Source organism: Sorex fumeus, unplaced genomic scaffold, assembly GCF_029834395.1.
Source record: "Sorex fumeus unplaced genomic scaffold, SorFum_2.1 ptg000098l, whole genome shotgun sequence".
Classification (NCBI taxonomy): Eukaryota; Metazoa; Chordata; class Mammalia; order Eulipotyphla; family Soricidae; genus Sorex; species Sorex fumeus.
The window spans coordinates 72441384-72455979 of NW_026606155.1; the positions used below are offsets into that span (position 1 = coordinate 72441384).

Genomic DNA, 14596 nt, shown 5'->3' on the forward strand with positions numbered 1-14596 from the left:
AGGTGTTATTGTTGAATCAAGAAGCCAGGCAGTGGGGCTGGAGCGATAGCACAGCAGGTAGGGCGTTTGCCTTGCACGCGGCCGACCCGGGTTGGTCCCCCAAGCAGTGCCAGGAGTGATTCCTGAGTGCAGAGCCAGGAGTAACCCCTGAGCAATGCCGGGTGTGACCCAAAAAGCAAAAAAAAAGAAGAAGAAGAAGAAGAAGAAGAAGCCAGGCAGTGAAGTAGGCAATGAAATGACTTGTGGTTGGGGTGATAGTGAGTGTAGCTGGGGCACCCCTGCTTACTGTGCGAGCTCCAGCAGGGATTACTACCCTACCCTGGTGGTCTGGAAAGGTTCCTTGGAGAGAACAGTGTTGAAAATGATGCCTGAAAAACCAAAGGGCCAGAAAGAGTACAGGGGCTAGAGTGCTTGTCTTGTATGAGGCTGATTATGGTTTAATTCCCAACACTGCATTTTGACCCCCAACCACCAGGAGTGATCCCCGAGTGCAGAATCAGTAGTAAGGCCTGAGCACCACTGGTTGTGGCCCCCAAACAAAAAGAAATTGATACCTGACAGGTGGGGAAGGGTTAACAAATAAGTAGGAAAGGGAGGTCAGGAGAGTGTTCCATACATGGGCAACAGCAAGTATAAAAGTATATCTATAAGTTCAGAGTGATAGTACAGCGGGTAGGGCACTTCTTTTGCACATGACCGACCTGGGTTCAATCCTCAGTACCCCATATGGTTCCCCGAGCAAACTAGGAGTGATCCCTGAGTGCAGAGTCAGGAGTAAGCCCCGAGTATCGCCAGGTGTGGCACACCTCCCCACCCAAAAACCCCCAGAGTTGAGTGAGAACACAATGCACAATTGTACTGCAAAGCATTTTAGGGGAAGGGATGAGACTATAGAGGTGGAGAAATGTTATGTAGAGAATAAACTTTATTTCAAGGGCAGCAAAAAGGTTTTATTATTATTCTGTTTTGCGGTGCTGGGATCAAGCCCAGGACCTTGACTGTGAGTCATTTGCTCTTCTGCTGAGCACACCACCTACTGAAAGGCTTGAGACAAGGAAACAAGATGATGTTTTGTGTTTTTTGAAGAATTGCTTGCCCTCTGAATAAGATACATTGGAGTAGAAAGATCTTGTAGTGTCTCAGGAGAGAGAAGATGGGGGCCTGCTATTCTTAGAGACCATGAGGAGAGCCAGGCCTGAGAGCTGTTCAGGGAGAGTGGAGAGGGCCGGGTTGGATTTGAGGTTAAGGAAGGAGGATGGCTGACGTGCAGGTATCCAGTGTAGGCAGCCCAGTGGGGTCACTGACTCGGCATGATGGAAGTCCGAGCAGGGTGTTTTACATGTGAGTGCTTCAGACAACCAAGCAGAGATGATAGTAATCAACTGAACTTCATTAATTTCCCCCCCACACACTTTATTTAACCTTGGTTTACCAAGTTGTTCATGATGAGTTGTTACAGGCATTCAGTTCCACCACCATCGTCACCTTCCCTCCATCAGTCTCCATTTTCCCAACCACCCCTTAAGCCTATCAGCTGAATTTTAAATCTAAGGGGTCTAAAGGGACAGAGATTTGGGTTTAGGAGTCAACCATGTCACAGAAAAAGGATTGATGTGGGGTGTGGGCACCCCAGCTCAGTCTGCAATGCTGTGAGCATTCCTCACACCAGATGTGGCCTCAAACACTGGTTACTCCAAATGAGCCAATCTATGACTTGATCAGGGCCCTCGTCAGCGACCTCAACTAAAAGAGGGTTAAAAAGATTTAACCCTCTTGGGATCAGAGCCATGGCACTGCAGATAGGGCACTTGATATGCATGCAGCCAACCGGGATCTGGTCCTGGCAATGAAATGAAATGGCAGTCATGAGAGTGTTCCATACATGGGCAACAGCAAGTGTGCCCCCTCCCCACAAAAAAATTAACTCTTTCCACCTCACTGCGGATGAGTAAAGCTACTACACATTAGAAGCTGTGTGGCTATCTGGAGTGTAAGTAATTAGGAGGAAGAAGCCAGCCAGGTTCTCCATCTGGAGATGAGAAAGGAAGAAGAGTCTTTTTTTTTTTTTAATCCTCGTGTTTGAGCCACACCCTGTGATGCTCATGGGTTACTCCTGGCTCTACATTCAGGAATTACTCCTAGTGGTAGTTGGGGGACCGTATGGGATGCTGAAGATCAAACCCTGGATGACAGCTTATAAGGCAAGTGCCTTAACCCCTGTGCAATCACTCCAGCCCCAGAGAAGAGTCTATGGCTAGTTCGAAGATGTTTCCAGCAGATTCTGGATGCAACCTGATCGCTTTCCTCCCTGACTAATGCTTGCAGACCTCCCTGCTTCCCGTCTGATAGAAGCCTTAGGCCTGAAGGGGGAAACAGAGAAGCTGATCCTCAGGAGAGATGAGGTCAGGGAGACAATGCAGGGAGGACAAAGAAGCCAAGTAGTTTGTGCCAAATTAATTTCCCCAAAGATATTAACCTTCCTTCCTTCCCTATCCCCTAAGGCTACCGTGAGATGATAAAAGGTGCTCAAAATGTTGAGAAGAAAGTAATAGGCATGGCTTGGTTGCATATAATTTTCATACTCATTTACTATAAGTACAAAGGAGTCATTTTCTTTCTGTTTCCTGCTTCCTCGGCCACTTGCCCCTCATGGTGCTAGTCTGAGTGAGCATCAGTTGGATGTTATTTAATAAGCTTGTTCAGCTTCACTTTCTTTTCCTTCTTCTTGCTTGATCCTTCCAGTATGGCCAATACCGGTCTCTTTTCCTTTTCTACTCTGATCATTTGCACTTGCTATCTTCTCTAAAGGTCATTTCTCTTCTCCCCCCCACCCCAAGTTGTTAATTCGTATCACTCATCTCTAAGGGGGAGTTAGCTCCTTAGCGCTAAAACTAGGCCTTCTGTCCTGAAATCCTGGTCACCTGAAATACTGGCTAAAAATCTCCTTTCCCAACACCAGGGGGTACCTGTCCATCCCTCCAACGGTCCTTCCCTGACCGTGGATCTCAATCCCAAACCTTTCCCTCCCTTCCCATCACAGCGCTTGGACTTCAGAAAGTGGCCTCGTCCTGCTGCTGCAGCTTCTGTCCCTCCTTCTCTCTTGGGTTTGCACACATTCGCCTTTTCCACTTCTGTCGTCTTCCAGGACCGCGCCACCCACCTTCCCTACTCCGCTCACCCTTGCGCTACCTGTTCGCCCCCCCTTCCCCCAGCTCCCCAAACCGCCTCGCCCCTCGGGCCTCTTTACGGGCACACTTCTCACCCTCTCCCGTCTCTCCCTGCCAGCCTCGCCCATTCCTACTATCAGACACTCGGCATCTCGGCCGCAGTCCCCACACTGGGAACAAAGTCACGGTGTTTGCGCAGGACCTGAGGCAACTGCACGGCATTCCAGCGTGCCCCTCCGCGCATTCCAGCTGCAGACAAAGAGTCCCGGCCCCCCCTCCCCCCCGTCTCCCGTCCCAGTTCTCCACTGCTAGGGTTGCAGCGGCCCAAAGTGTCCGCCTCGCCTTCCTCTGGCCTCCAGTGCGCGGGTCCCCCAACTCCAGGACGGGGAGTCCCGCGGGCACCCCGCCGCCGCACCGGATCCCTGCGCAGCCCCCCCCCCCCCCCGCTCCGCCCCGCGCTCGGCGCTCCGCCCCTCTGGGAAAGTAGATCCGGCCGGGCAGACAAAAGTTTGGGAGAGAAGTTGGGTCGCGGCTGAGTGCGGGGCGAGGGGGCGGGGGCCGCGAGCGGGACGAGCGGGCGGCCGGGCGCGTGGACGCGGACCTGCGGGCCCGACAGCCGTGGCCGTGGGCCTTCCCAGCCCCGCGGGGCCCCTGGTGCGCAGGGGGACGCAGCCTTTGCCGCCGGGGGATGCTGTGGGATTCCTGGCGCCGGGCATCCGGGCTGCCCTCTAACCCCCTGTGCCCACCCAGTGCCCCTGGGGACCCGGGAGCCGGGCGGCCGGGAGCGGGACGCGAGCGCCGGGCGGGGAGGGCGCTGCGGGCCCCTGGCGCGCGGGCATGGAGCGTTTGGGGGAGAAAGCCAGCCGCCTGTTTGAGAAGTTAAGGCTCTCGGACTCCGGCAGCGCCAAGTTCGGCCGCAGGAAGGGTGAATCGAGCCGATCTGGGTCTGACGGGACCCCCGGGCCGGGCAAGGGGCGCCTCGGTGGGTTGGGGGCACCTAGGAAATCGGGGCCCCGTGGAGCCGCCGGGGGAGCCGGGGATGAGCCGCTGGAGCCAGCCCGCGAGCAAGGCCCCCTGGACGCGGAGCGGAACCCGCGCGGCTCCTTCGAGGCGCCGCGCTACGAAGGCTCCTTCCCCGGGGGGCCGCCTCCCACCCGGGCCCTGCCGCTACCTCAGTCACTGCCCCCCGACTTTCGGCTGGAGACCTCGGCCCCCGCCTTGAGCCCCCGCTCCAGTTTTGCCAGCAGCTCGGCCAGCGACGCGAGCAAGCCGTCCAGCCCGCGGGGCAGCCTGCTGCTGGACGGGGCGGGGGCCGGGGGCGCGGGAGGCAGCCGGCCCTGCAGCAATCGGACCAGCGGCATCAGCATGGGCTACGACCAGCGCCACGGCAGCCCCCTGCCCGCCGGCCCGTGCCTGTTCGGCCCGCCGCTGGCGGGGGCTCCGGCCGGCTATTCCCCTGGAGGGGTGCCGTCCGCCTACCCCGAGCTGCACGCGGCCCTGGACAGACTCTGCGCGCATCGGCCCGCGGGCTTCGGCTGCCAGGAGAGCCGCCACTCGTACCCGCCCGCCCTGGGCAGCCCCGGCGCGCTGGCCGGGGCGGGAGTGGGAGCGGCAGGGCCCTTGGAGAGACGAGGGGCGCAACCCGGGCGACACTCGGTGACCGGCTACGGGGACTGCGCCGCGGGCGCCCGCTACCAGGACGAGCTGTCGGCGTTGCTGCGCCTGACGGCGGCCACGGGGGCACGAGAAGCCGGCGCCCGCGGGGAGCTGTCCGGGATCGAGCCGTCGGGTCTGGAGGAGCCGCCGGGGGCGTTCGTGCCCGAGGCCAGCCGGGTGCGGATGCGGGAGCCGGAGGCCAGAGAGGACTATTTCGGTGAGTGAGACGGGTGGGCAGGACCGCCGCGGTCCGCGTCCGCCCGGGCCCCGACGGCCCGAAGCACCGGCGCTCGGAGGTGCGCGGCGGAGACGCGGGGGGCGCTGGAAAGGGGGCAAGGGGGGCTTTCCTGTTGCCCGGGGCGTCCGGGGGACCGAGGGCGCCTCTTTCCGGTGATCTGGAACCCCCCACAGCCCCGGGAATCCCCGCGACCCAAGCCCCAGAGCCTCGGCTCTCCGCCGCGAGGAGCCTTCTTAGGGAGGGGCCCAAGCGGGGCCGTGAGAGCATCCCCCCGACCGCCCCCCCCTCCCGTGGCGGCGGTGCCCCTGCAGGCTCGTGCGCGCCGCGCCCCCACCGGGGCCCAGGCTCCGCCCGCAGGAATTCGGGGAATGCGCGGGTGGGGGGGCGGCGGGCGCGCCGCGTGCGTGCCGGCTCCTGCCCGGGCGCTCCAGGTGCCCGCGGGCGGGGCCGCAGCGCGGCGCAGGGCGGAGGGGGGCTCGGGGGTGGGGTGCGGAGGCGCTTCCTAACACGCGCGGGGCGGCGGCCACGGCCTGGAAAACCGGGGGGAGGGGGCGTTGAAGCGCCCAAGGACGAGAGGCAGGGACCCCCATCGCCCATGTCAGAAGCCCGGGAGTGCCCGCCCCTGGCACCGCATCCTCGGGAGGTCGGGTCAGAAGCCACTGACCACTGACCGCTGGGGCGCCATCCCCTTACTCGCCCCCCACCCCCTGCAATGGATAGCGACTGTGTAGCTGTGAGAAATGACATTCATTTGGCGCGGGTCACCTGCACCGAACTCCGCCCAGGAGTAGCCCCTTCTGCTCGGCGCCTGCCCAGGAGACCTGGTCGTAGTAAACCCCACGTGCTTGGTTTTAAGACGCTCTCGTGGGAGGGCTCGGGTGCAGGGAATGGGGGCTTGTATCACATTTGAGCCGAGACACCCCACAGCCCCCTTAGCTAGGAAAAGATTTCTGTGACTGAGATAGAGAGGGAAGAGAAGTGGGGGTGCTCAGCCCCAGCCTCACCTGGGGGCCTCTTCAGTTTTCCAAGCCCCTCCTTCACACCTCTCTCCCCAGTTCCTGTCCTGACACACACACACACACCCCACCCCCCCAGACCTCTGCAGCTGGAAATGTGAGTGGGAAGAGGGAGCAAGGCTCTGGGGGAAGTGCCTGTGGTGGAGGCGGGCTGGAAGGGCTTTGGGGGTCCTCTCCAGCTCCCCCTGCCCCAGCGAGGAAAGCCTAGAGCAGGTGACACTTGGGTCAAGGGAGACCCAGTGCCAGGGCCCTTTTTAGCAGCTTCCTCTGGAGGCCCAGGAGAAGTGGTTGTTTGTCTTTTATCTAAACCCCCAGAGCCAAAAGGAAGGCGCTTAGGGGGGTGCAATAAAATGGCAGGAAGCGCCTAGGTGTGGATTTGCCGGGTTAGAGGAGGTGAGGTGGACACGCCTTAGCAGTTTGATCTTGTCTTCCCATAAAGTCCAGGCTCCAGCAGGGCCCTCTGACCAGCTCCCCTCCCGCAGGAGGCCACATTTTTGACCCCAGTTCGGGACTTCTCCGGGGTGGGTTTGCCTCCTGACAGCACCCAGCCTGGGGGTACCCCCCTCCCACCTCTGCCCCTTGTAGGGGCCTCTTCCTCGGCTGCAGCCTTGCCAGCTGCCAGAGGGTGGGAGCAGAACAGGCCCGGGCCCATCAGGCGCTGCAGCTGCTGCACGGGCTCCCAAGCCCCTGGGCAGAGACCGGGATGGGCCCCAACAGGCAGGCAGCATGGCAGCGTGCCGAGGGGGAGTGGTGGGCCGGGTGAGGCGGGCCCGTTGGGATCTGCTCCCTAAAGACAGGCCCTGGCCCTCACTCATGGGCCTGGAATTGGGGAGTGGAGGGAGGGAAGAACACACCCAGGAAAGGAGGGTGCTGGAGCCAGGTGTGTTTATGGGGGGAAGAGCAGCTCCTGGCCTGGCCTGGCCTGGCAGAAGATGGCAGGAAGACATTAAGGGGTTCTGCAACACACACACCCCCACTGCCCGGCCCCCACCTCAACCCTGGAATACACCCTGCATTCCCAGCAGCCAACCACCCCCCACCCCACCCCCACCCCCTGCAGGAGTCAGGCTCACACACTCCCTGCTGGGCGGACCTCTTTCTGGTCAGTCCTCTGAAGCCAGGGGTGTCAAGCTGGGAAGTCTGTTGGAACTGAGGCTGCAGAGGCGCTCATACCCTGGCCTGCAGGGGTGGGGGGGTGCCCACTGGAACTGGCATCTGTCTGTTCCCACACAATGCCACGGGGCTTGCAGACCCTGCCTGGCCAGGCCTTTCCCTCCACCAGAAGCTCAGCGACCCGAGGCCAGAGAACAGATCTCTGACTTTCTCTGACTGTCCACAGTATCGCACCCCGTAATTTTTGCCAAGCACAAAATAGATGCTCAGAAAATATTCTGTCGATGAGTTAGTAAACAAGAATGGATCTGCCCGGCCAAGACTTTACTCACTCCAGCCTATTGCTCCTTCCCCTCTCGTCCTTCCCCTAAGGGAACCCATTAAAGGCAGGCTGGGACTGGTGGTCCTGAAAGATCCGGAATCCCTGGTTTTGAGCTGGGGAGTGGGGTGTGATGCTGACAGCCTCATCTCTCCCCCTCAGGCACCTGTATCAAGTGCAACAAAGGCATCTACGGGCAGAGCAACGCTTGCCAGGCCCTGGACAGCCTTTACCACACCCAGTGCTTTGTCTGCTGCTCCTGTGGTGAGTGTGCCCCCCTCACACACACACTCACACACCCTCTTTCTCCCAGACACACATATACCTATACACCTTCACACTCACACAAACACATGTTCTCACACACCCTCTAACACATACTCACATAAACACACTCTGACACACACACACACACCCATATATCTTCAACTCACACACACACACACACAAAAACATATTCTCTCACACATACTAACACAAACATACCCATCTTCACACAAACACACACTCACACACCCTCTCACACATACTCATACAAACACATCCATACGCCTTCACTCGTGCACATGTACACACACACACACACCCTCACATTCTCATCCCCACAGGCCCTCCCCTGTATCTTCACAAGAATGGATCTGCTCATACACACACTCTCCTGCATTCACACTCTCTTTCACACACTCACAACCCTCCTATACACCTTCATATGCACTCTTGTTCACACATTTACACACTCTCTCACACACAAACACTCATCACTCACACCCCCGCCCCCCCCACCATGTACCTCCACACCCTCCTCCTGGCTTCCCGAGCCCGTTCCCACCTTGCCTCCTGCAGTCACCTATGGCCTCTCCTTCCTGCCTCCCTGCCCCACGGAGGGTCTGCTTGCTCCAGTCCCTGCTCCTCCTCCTCCTCCCCAGCCTCTTTCCACCCCTCTCTGCCTCCCTCTTTCTTCTGCCTCCCTGTCTGCCCTGCCTGGACTCCAGCCCGGCCCTCCGGCCTCTCCTTGGTGGGGTTTGGTCTTGGGCAGCAAGTTGCCTGGGGCGACAGTGAAAGACTGGAATGTGGGAAGGGCGGGGGGTGGGCTGGGGGAGTGGGGAGCCATGGGGGGGCGGAGAGGGGGGTTTTCTCTTGGCTGGTCAGAGTTCAGCCACCTCGCTAGAGTGCAGGCCACCAGGCCATGCCAAGCTGATGACATCACGCCGCAGGAATGCCCGCTGCTCTGTTAGCTCAGGAGGCCCGCCTGTGGGGGGGGGGTGCTCCCCGTGCCCTTCACGCCCTAGCCTACCCTGGCCTGCTGTCCCCTGTCCCCACTGCTCACCCACTCTGATTCCTTTGCTAAACCTTTAATCTCCTCTCTCGGCCTGACTCTCCGGACCCCCAGCCCCTGCCTCTGCCTCTGCTCTCTGGGTTTCTCTCTCTGTCCTTCCGGCCTCGTGCTCAGGGCCGCTCCTGAGGGTGTCTCTTGCCCTCTCCATGCCCCCGGGTCCCATGAGTGTCTGAGTCAGCTTTTCTAAACCACTGGGCAGAGGGAGAAGTGGAGATTTTGATGCATGGAGGCCGTGGTAGGAAGCCTGCAGTCCCCCGCCCTGTTCCCTTCCCATAGCGGCCAGGGGTGGGTTCTGGGGGTGGGGGCAGGGCCGGCCTTGTGTCCCCGAGAGCCTCCAGACTTTGGGACGCATATACAGTGAGAAGGAGACTGACTTTGTCCCTAGTGGCTACTCTGAATGTCCAAGCCCTGGCAGGGGCCAGAGCCGGCTGGGAGAGCAGGATTGCCACACTCCAGCAGCTGCTCCTCGCTTGAAAGTCCCCCAGGGTAAGGCCGGTGACAATGTGCTGCTGGTCTCTGTGACCGTGCACAGCACCTTGTTCGGAGCTCCTGGACCATGTCCTCCAGCCTTGGGTTGACTCTGCTTCCCCAGGCGGCTCAGGCCCAGGACCTTCTGAGGAAGACTGGCGGTTAGGGGTGGGCATGGGGAATGGTCAGGGCAGGAACCAAGGAGCAGAGCGAGGGAGGAGAGGAGAAGGAAGTTGGCAGGAAAGAGACCAAAGCAGATTCTGGAATTAGATTGAAATGACATCAGATGGATTTTGCGAGGAAGAACAGAAAGCAGGAGGAGGGCAGGCACGTACCAAGGTCCAGACTTAAATACAGCGTGCCTCATCGGGGCGCAGTGGCCCCGGCGCGGGGGGAGCCTTGGGCCTGGCTCCGGGGTCATTCTTAGCCCTTCTCTGCTGCTCCTAGGGAGAACTTTGCGCTGCAAGGCTTTCTACAGTGTCCACGGCTCTGTGTACTGTGAGGAAGACTATCTGGTGAGTGAGGCCCCTGCGCTGGTCTTCTGCGGGGAAGAGGGGGGGTGTTTGTGTGTGTGTGCGTGCGTTTGGGCACGCTTGCGCGCGCATACTCTCAGCGACCCTTTGGGATTCCACCCAGCAGGGCTCACTCTCAGTTTGTAACAGCGCCCTTGATCATTTTTCTCTCTCCCCAGTTTTCAGGGTTTCAGGAGGCAGCTGAGAAGTGCTGTGTCTGTGGTCACTTGATTTTGGAGAAGGTGAGTGAGCCAAGCAGAGAGTGGGAGGCTCAGGGCCAGGCCCGGGGACTCGGTAGGTATAGAGAGAAGGTGTGGGGAGGAAAGCCAGGGTCAGATGATTCACTTCCACCTAGTTCCTCCCTGGCCACCATTCGTCTCCAGTGACTTCCCTCTAGACTCCCCATCAGGTAGCAGGCTACCCACAGGCCACTGTGGTCTACAGGCATAGCCACGGCTGGCCTAGGAGTGTGAGGCTCTGGGTCTTAATCCCTATCCCTTTCCTGCTTCTGCCTGGGATCAGTTGGAACTGTGTTCTTTACTGTAAGAAGGGGGATTGGATTAGTTTGGTGCTTCTCAGCCCTGACAGCCCAGTCGATCACTTGGGAAGAAGGACCAAAAATACCCATGTCTGGGTCATCGCCAAAGACTGAAGCATACTTCCGGTGGGACAGTGGCAGGGGGGAGTGGTTGAGGGGCTGGCAAGCTCCCCAGATAGCCCTAAGTTGAGGCCCGTCTGAGAAGTACTGGACTGGATGCTTCTGTGATCTTGATCAGGGTTTTTGCCCAGTCACCTCAGATTACTAGCTGGGGTGTGGTGGGGAGAAGAGCTGAAGGGGAGGTTGTTAGGGTCGAGGTGGTGGGGAGGGCACAGTGGGGGCAGCCGGTAATACCCGGAACCACTGGAGAGCCAGGACTGAGAGAAACTGATTCTCCTGGTGCCTTGAGCCAGATCCTCCAGGCCATGGGGAAGTCCTACCACCCGGGCTGCTTCCGGTGTGTCGTCTGCAACAAGTGCCTGGATGGCATTCCCTTCACCGTGGACTTCTCCAACCAGGTGTACTGTGTCACCGACTACCACAAGTGAGTCTGTGGGGCAGGACTGGGCGGTGGAGGGGGGCGGGGGAGGGGTGGCGCCCAACCTCTGCTTCATCTCTGCCCTCTCTCTTGTAGGAATTACGCCCCCAAGTGTGCGGCATGCGGCCAGCCCATCCTCCCCTCTGAGGTCAGTCTGTCTGGGTCTCTGCAGGGCATCCAGTGGCATGCCTCTGGGGAGGGGACTGTCCTCCCCGGGAAGCGGGGCTGCTGAGGAATGTGCTCTGCAGATTCCCGTGTGACTCCGCTCTCGGGGTCACTACCCTGACCCCAGCATCCGGGCCCGGACATGTCTGACGGCCTCCGGGGGCCCTGCTCCCTCTCGTCTGTCCCTTCCAGAGGGGGACACTTTCTTTGGGGTTAAGATCACCAGATCCCAAATGTAGGGCCTGGGAAAAGGTGAGGAAGAATGCCTAGGGCTGGTAGAAAAGGGGTGGAAATGATTCATGCTGGTGGGTAGGAGAAATAGCTCATCAGGCAAAGCAGACGTTTTGCATGCAGGAGGCCCTGGTCCAATCCTGCAGTCCCCTTAACGCTCCTGGCAAGAGCCCGGAGCACCAAGCCAGGCGTAGCCTCTGAGCATTCCCAAGTGTGGCCTCAAAACGCAGAAGAAAAATAATAAAAAAAGAGTTTTGCTGGTGTGGGGGCTGGAGCGATAGTACAGCAGGTAGGGCGCTTGCCTTGCATAAGCCAACCCGGGTTCGATCCCCAGCATCCCATATGGTCCCCTGAGCACTGCCAGGAGTAACCCCTGAGCATCGCCAGGTGTGACCCAAAAAGCGAAAAAAAAAAAAAAGAATTTTGCTGGCGTATCAGGGAGATGTCGGAGAGAGAAGCATGTGCGACCAAGTGTCCCCCAGTGCCCCCCAGTGTCCCCTCTGTGCCTCCTTGCCCACAGCTGAGCCTGCTCCACTGCTAGGCCCCTTCGCTTCCCTGCCAGCAGAGCCCCTGAGGACAGCCAGGAAAGGGAAGGCTCCAGTGGGATTTGCAAAGGTCATCTCAGAGCCAAGGGGAGGTTCTGGAATTTTCCATGGGAGCTGCTCTGGGGGGAGCGTGGACCTGGGGGTGTCCCGCGGCTCTCATCTCCATGGGGGCCCTCACATTACATTTCAGGGCTCTGAGGACATTGTGAGGGTGATTTCTATGGACCGAGATTACCACTTCGAGTGCTACCACTGTGAGGTGAGTGTCGGGCCAGGCCTCCAGGGCTATGTCTTCAGGAGGGGGTGGTCAGGGGCCACGGAAAGGCAGGAAGCGCTCAAACCTGTCTCCAGTCTGTCGGTTGGGCTCTTTCGTCCCGTCTTGAGTCTGCCTTCCCGGGGAGTCTAGACTCCAGCTAGGAGTTGTTGGTGACCTAGGGTGGTGGGGAGCTGCCTTGTTATTTCTGCTGTCGCAGCGACACCTGGCGTCCAGGAGAGGCATTTTCTCTGGTTTCTCTTCTGGGAGTCAGTTCCCTGCCTCCTCCACCCCCCTCCCCCTTCTGCCCTTTCTTTCTTCCAGTCACCTCTTAGGGGTTGGCATTTACTAGGCAGAATCCCAAGAACCCCCATCCCTCCGCCCCCCGCCCCCATATCCAGGGCACCCGTGCTGAGCTGAACTGGGTGTCCTCCTTCCCTAGGACTGCCGGATGCAGCTGAGCGACGAGGAGGGCTGCTGCTGCTTCCCTCTGGATGGGCACTTGCTCTGCCATGGCTGCCATATGCAGCGGCTCAACGCCCGACAGCCCCCAACCAACTATATCTGAACTGCAGTCCTCGTAGCTGCTGTCGCCACCCTTGATGAACCCCTCTGGCCGGCGGGGGGGGGGCCCTTCCCAGGAGCCAGGCGAGGAAAGCGCTGCGGGCCTGGCATATGAGTCCTCTGGGGAGCCCCCAGAGGCCAGAGACCCAAAGATCACGACATTCCAAATGGATTGTGGAGGAGGAGCGTGCAGTGGCCGGGGCGAGGTGTCCGGCCTTCTCCCCGTGTCATGCAGGGCAGGCACACACAGGCGGGGCCCAGCGCCTCCGGGGGTGCTGATTCTAGACTGTCCAGTATCCGTGTGCGCACGAGTCAAGCAGTATTCGCGGTCTGGATTACAGCAGAGAGGAAAGTGTGGGCGCTCCTCACTCTTGGGCCCCACATCCGGCATCGGGCACGGATGGTCAGCAAGGTTCTTACACCAGTAACTTATCTCTGTATCTGGACGAAGTGGTGGAAACTCTGAACCTTATTAAATGTGTCATTTCTTTTTTTTTTTTCCCTGATTTTTGGGCCACTCCCACTGGTGCTCAGGGGTCACACCCGGAGGTGCTTGGAGGAGATTTCCCACTGTGTTTGGGAGACCAGGCAGTTCCCCCCTCCCCTGCGCTGGGTCGAACCAGGGTCTCCAACGTGCAAAGCTTGTGATTCCAGCCCCATTGAGCCAGCCCTCTGGCCCCTAAACGAGTTATTTCTTGGTTGCCTCTGTCTGTGGATTGGGAGGGCTGTTGTGTGCCCTTCAGCTCTGGGGGTGGGGGTGGGGGTCTCTGCCTACATGATCTGTTTCTCAGGGACTCAAGTGGGCCTCGAAGGGAAGTGGGTGCCTGTACTTGGTTCCTCTTCTCCGCTGGGCCAGTGAGGAGTGGGTCTCCGGTGGGTTGTCTCGGACCTCTGCGCCTGCCGAGAGGGGAGAGCCGCCTGGGCACGTTCACGCACACACTCGCACTCACACTCTGTCTCAGGTGGCGGCACCCCGACACCTGGCTCTCCCGAAGCAGCGCTAGGCCTGGCACCACAGAGGCATCAAGGACCGAATCCCACACAGATCCCCAGGGCCAGGGACCGACAGGGACTGACAGGGGACAACAGTGAGCTGGTTTGGGGTGGTTTGGCTGCAGTTAGTTCACCCAACACTAGATCCCTTACATCAATTCACTGTGGAAAATTCATTTGCTTATAAGTGTAGTTCCCTTAATGACCCGTTGCCAAATGCTTCATTCCTTTTTTGGGTGTTCTTCTATCCATTTAGATGACCGTTTTTTTGTTTTGTTTTTGTCATGCTTTGGGTATTTCAAGGATTTATATCTATCCATCCAAGAATATTTCTGAATTATCAGCAACATAAATTTATCAAATTTGCAGCACTTTGTAAATGATGAGATTGCTTCTCCTGCCTTTGTGGATATCTTTTTCTATGTTATTTACTTTTCAAACACTTTTTTAAAAAAGTTAAAAGTTCCTAGCAATAAATATAATTGGTAAAGACATTCTGTGTATCTTTTTTTTTCATTTCTTACTCCAATATTCTTTTACAACGTAAATGTCTTGGAAAATATAATGGAGCTCAATGTGACTTCTATGCTTTCATCTAACTTCTACATTCCTACTATTAAAATGCCAGAATATTCTAAACAAGACATGTGGCATAGTCAGTCGATGACTAACAAAGGTTATTCAGACAATAGCAACAAAAATGTAAGGGTGAATCTGCTAAATCTTTTAAATGCTGCAGATTTGATAAATATTTAGATTGTGTCTAGGTGAATTGGTTTTTTGCCAAGTTAATTTGATTATCTTTGATCCTCAGCCTTCATTCTCTGTCACTGTGTCACAGAGTTTCATACTGGAACTGATAGCTCCTGAGAATGAATTCTACATTTGGGGGTGACTCTCTGCCAGCCCACTGGGAATCACACAGACGTGGCCTCAGAGAATAT

At 58.1% G+C, this 14596-nt stretch overlaps 2 protein-coding genes across 2 annotated transcripts in view; one reads left to right on the forward strand and one right to left on the reverse strand.

Moving 5' to 3' along the window:
• Window positions 1-14596, reverse strand: part of CUNH14orf119 (chromosome unknown C14orf119 homolog) — a 275876-nt gene that overhangs the window by 118554 nt on the left and 142726 nt on the right. The window lies entirely within an intron of this gene.
• Window positions 3706-13258, forward strand: AJUBA (ajuba LIM protein). Its single transcript, XM_056134428.1, has 8 exons — window positions 3706-5040; window positions 7672-7773; window positions 9761-9828; window positions 10005-10067; window positions 10777-10907; window positions 10998-11049; window positions 12033-12101; window positions 12538-13258. The coding sequence occupies exons 1-8, from the start codon at window positions 4005-4007 to the stop codon at window positions 12661-12663; spliced, it is 1647 nt and encodes a 548-aa protein (XP_055990403.1). The 5' UTR covers window positions 3706-4004; the 3' UTR covers window positions 12664-13258.

What these genes read in the sequence shown, in the direction of transcription:
- AJUBA (XM_056134428.1), top strand. Translation starts at nt 4,005, where the DNA reads ATGGAGCGTTTGGGGGAGAAAGCCAGCCGCCTGTTTGAGAAGTTAAGG. An exon ending in CTTTGTCTGCTGCTCCTGTG is followed by an intron (nt 7,774 to 9,760) that starts GTGAGTGTGCCC and finishes TGCTGCTCCTAG; the next exon opens with GGAGAACTTTGCGCTGCAAG. An exon ending in ACTGTGAGGAAGACTATCTG is followed by an intron (nt 9,829 to 10,004) that starts GTGAGTGAGGCC and finishes CTCTCTCCCCAG; the next exon opens with TTTTCAGGGTTTCAGGAGGC.